Raw genomic sequence first — 2,500 nt, forward strand, 5'->3', positions numbered from 1 at the left:
TGGTTCCTGCCTGGACAACACTTGGGGAGGAATTAGTAGGGAAGCTTGGAGAATGTTGGATGGATGGTGTGATGGGTGGATGGTGTGATGGATGGATGGTGTGATGGATGGATGGTGTGATGGATGGATGGTGTGATGGATGGTGTGATGGATGGATGGTGTGATGGATGGTGTGATGGATGGATGGTGTGATGGATGGATGGTGGGATGGATGGTGTGATGGATGGATGGTGTGATGGATGGATGGTGTGATGGATGGATAGTGTGATGGATGGATGGTGTGATGGATGGATAATGGGATGGATGGTGTAATGGATGGTGTGTTGGATGGATGGTGTGATGGATGGATGGTGTGATGGATGGTGTGATGGATGGATGGTGTGATGGATGGATGGTGTGATGGATGGATGCACTTCATTTGAATGTGTCCAACCCCTGACACTGACCCCTCTGTCTCCCTTTGTCTCCCCGTCTACCCCTCCCAGGCCATCCTGCGGGCGGTCTACGCCGTGCTGACCCACGACATCAGCTCACGCATCTGTGACGTGTCGCTCAACATCATCGACTGCCTGCTGCAGCTGGGGGTAGTGCCGGGCATGGGAAAGAAGCTCTCCAAGCCCGACGACAAGGAGAACGATGAGACACGCCTCCCGAAGGAGGGGGCCAATCAGAGCCTGAGCGGCGCCCAAGGGGGCGTGTCTGGAGGGTGCAGCGGGGCGGCACCAGGAGGAGGGGGTGGAGGAGGAGGAGGAGGGGGGGATGGAGGAGGAGGTGGGGGAAGTGGAGGAGGGAGCGGAGGAGGAAGCAAGGACGATGTGAAGAACAATAAGGAGAAAGACAGCAAGGTGGGTGTGAGAATACGTCTATGAGCTTTCAACTCTTACATTTTTCTCAAATCAAATCAAAGTTTATTTCTCATGTACGCTGAATACAACAGGTGTAGTAGACCTTACAGTGAAATGCTGAAGACAACAGGTGTAGTAGACCTTGTGTTTACTTACAGGCTCTAACCAATAGTGCAAAAAAGGTATTAGGTGAACAATAGGTAGGTAAAGAAATAAAACAACAGTAAAAAGACAGGCTGTATACATCTTGTAACGGATCTCATTTTACATGCCCGTACAGAAACAGGAAAACATCACCGCACACTTCTAGTCAGATGCAAATTTCTTACATTGTGGATGAGCTTTCGGCCAGTCGACCTTCATCAGAGCCTGTCTGCACAAACAATAGCAGTACAGAAGGCCACAGAGAGATAATTACCTGTATATTAGATAGAACAGAGCATATTATAGATGTCATTCTACTAGAACAAAACACAAAATAAAACATGATGTGTTGGTGTGAGTAATAACCTGTCAACTTGTGTGAATGTTATATGTAGCATGTAATACCCTGTGCCTTCTGTTTAACTCCAAGGAGGATGGCTCTTCACTGAGTACCCACCGGCTGGCTCTTACCATGCTGATCAAGATGGTCAAGTCTCTGGGTTGTGCCTACGGCTGTGGGGAGGGCCACAGAGGACTGTCAGGGGACCGGCTCCGCATGCAGGTCAGACAACTCACAGATTGCCCCTTTAACAAAATTGAATTAAATTAACTTTATTTAGTTATATATTTATATTTTCACTGAGGTAAAAACCTATTTCGCAAGAGGGAGACCTGGTCCAAGAAACAGTAGCATTTGACAACATAGGACCTGTTGGATTTTTTAGGGGCTTTATCAGAGTGAATGGAAACCATCATCCATTTTGGCTCTGGTTGAGATACCTGTTTGAATCTGAGACATCCTCCATTTTGGATCTACTGTTCCCCTTGTTCCCCATACAGGCCCAGAACTGCCTGACCAACCTGTATAAGCTGGACAAGCTGCAGTTCCGTCAGACCATGAGGGACTACGTCAACAAGGACTCGCTCAACAACATCGTGGACTTCCTGCACGCACTCCTGGGCTTCTGCATGGAGCCCATCACCAACAGTAAGTGTTTGTGAGGCATGCGCCGAGTGTGTGTGTGTTGCTATGGAGCCACGGTTAACCACACACATCGGCCTCACACACCCCTCTCAACCTCTCTGATGGTAGGACTGATGAAGTCACGCTATGCAACTCATCCAATCAGCCTCCACTGACATCACACAATTCACTGATCACTCTTGTTTGTCCTTGCAGAGGGGTTTGTATTATTCTCCAAAATCATAAAATGTTTCAAATAATATATTTCATTGTAAAGTATTTAGAAATGCTATGGGTTTAATCAGGTGAATTGGTGAGTTGACTTCTCTAAAACTAAATCATACATTTTGTAATTCATTCTAATCTATCACAACAATCAAATCACACTAAACATTTAAATGAATGAATGTATATAATCACATTCTTATAGCAATCATTAAAATGTAAAGTCCAGCAGAGTTTCAATCTCCAGATTAAAAACAAACAGTAGACAATGAGATTGACAGACGACTAATACTTAAAGTATCTTCTACCATAATCCAGTCCA

General features: G+C 46.0%; 1 protein-coding gene across 1 annotated transcript in view; it reads left to right on the plus strand.

Annotated features, from left to right (window-relative positions):
- LOC110497049 (protein unc-80 homolog) overlaps positions 1-2,500 on the plus strand; it is a 107,842-nt gene that overhangs the window by 18,798 nt on the left and 86,544 nt on the right. The window contains exons 13-15 of the mRNA XM_090239711.1: positions 486-845; positions 1,420-1,551; positions 1,830-1,977. Of these exons, the coding sequence (XP_090095837.1) occupies positions 486-845; positions 1,420-1,551; positions 1,830-1,977 (640 nt within the window). The remainder of the gene's footprint in view (positions 1-485; positions 846-1,419; positions 1,552-1,829; positions 1,978-2,500) is intronic.

Source organism: Oncorhynchus mykiss, chromosome 7 (assembly GCF_057628025.1).
Source record: "Oncorhynchus mykiss isolate SJ-2025 chromosome 7, ASM5762802v1, whole genome shotgun sequence".
Lineage (NCBI taxonomy): Eukaryota > Metazoa > Chordata > Actinopteri > Salmoniformes > Salmonidae > Oncorhynchus > Oncorhynchus mykiss.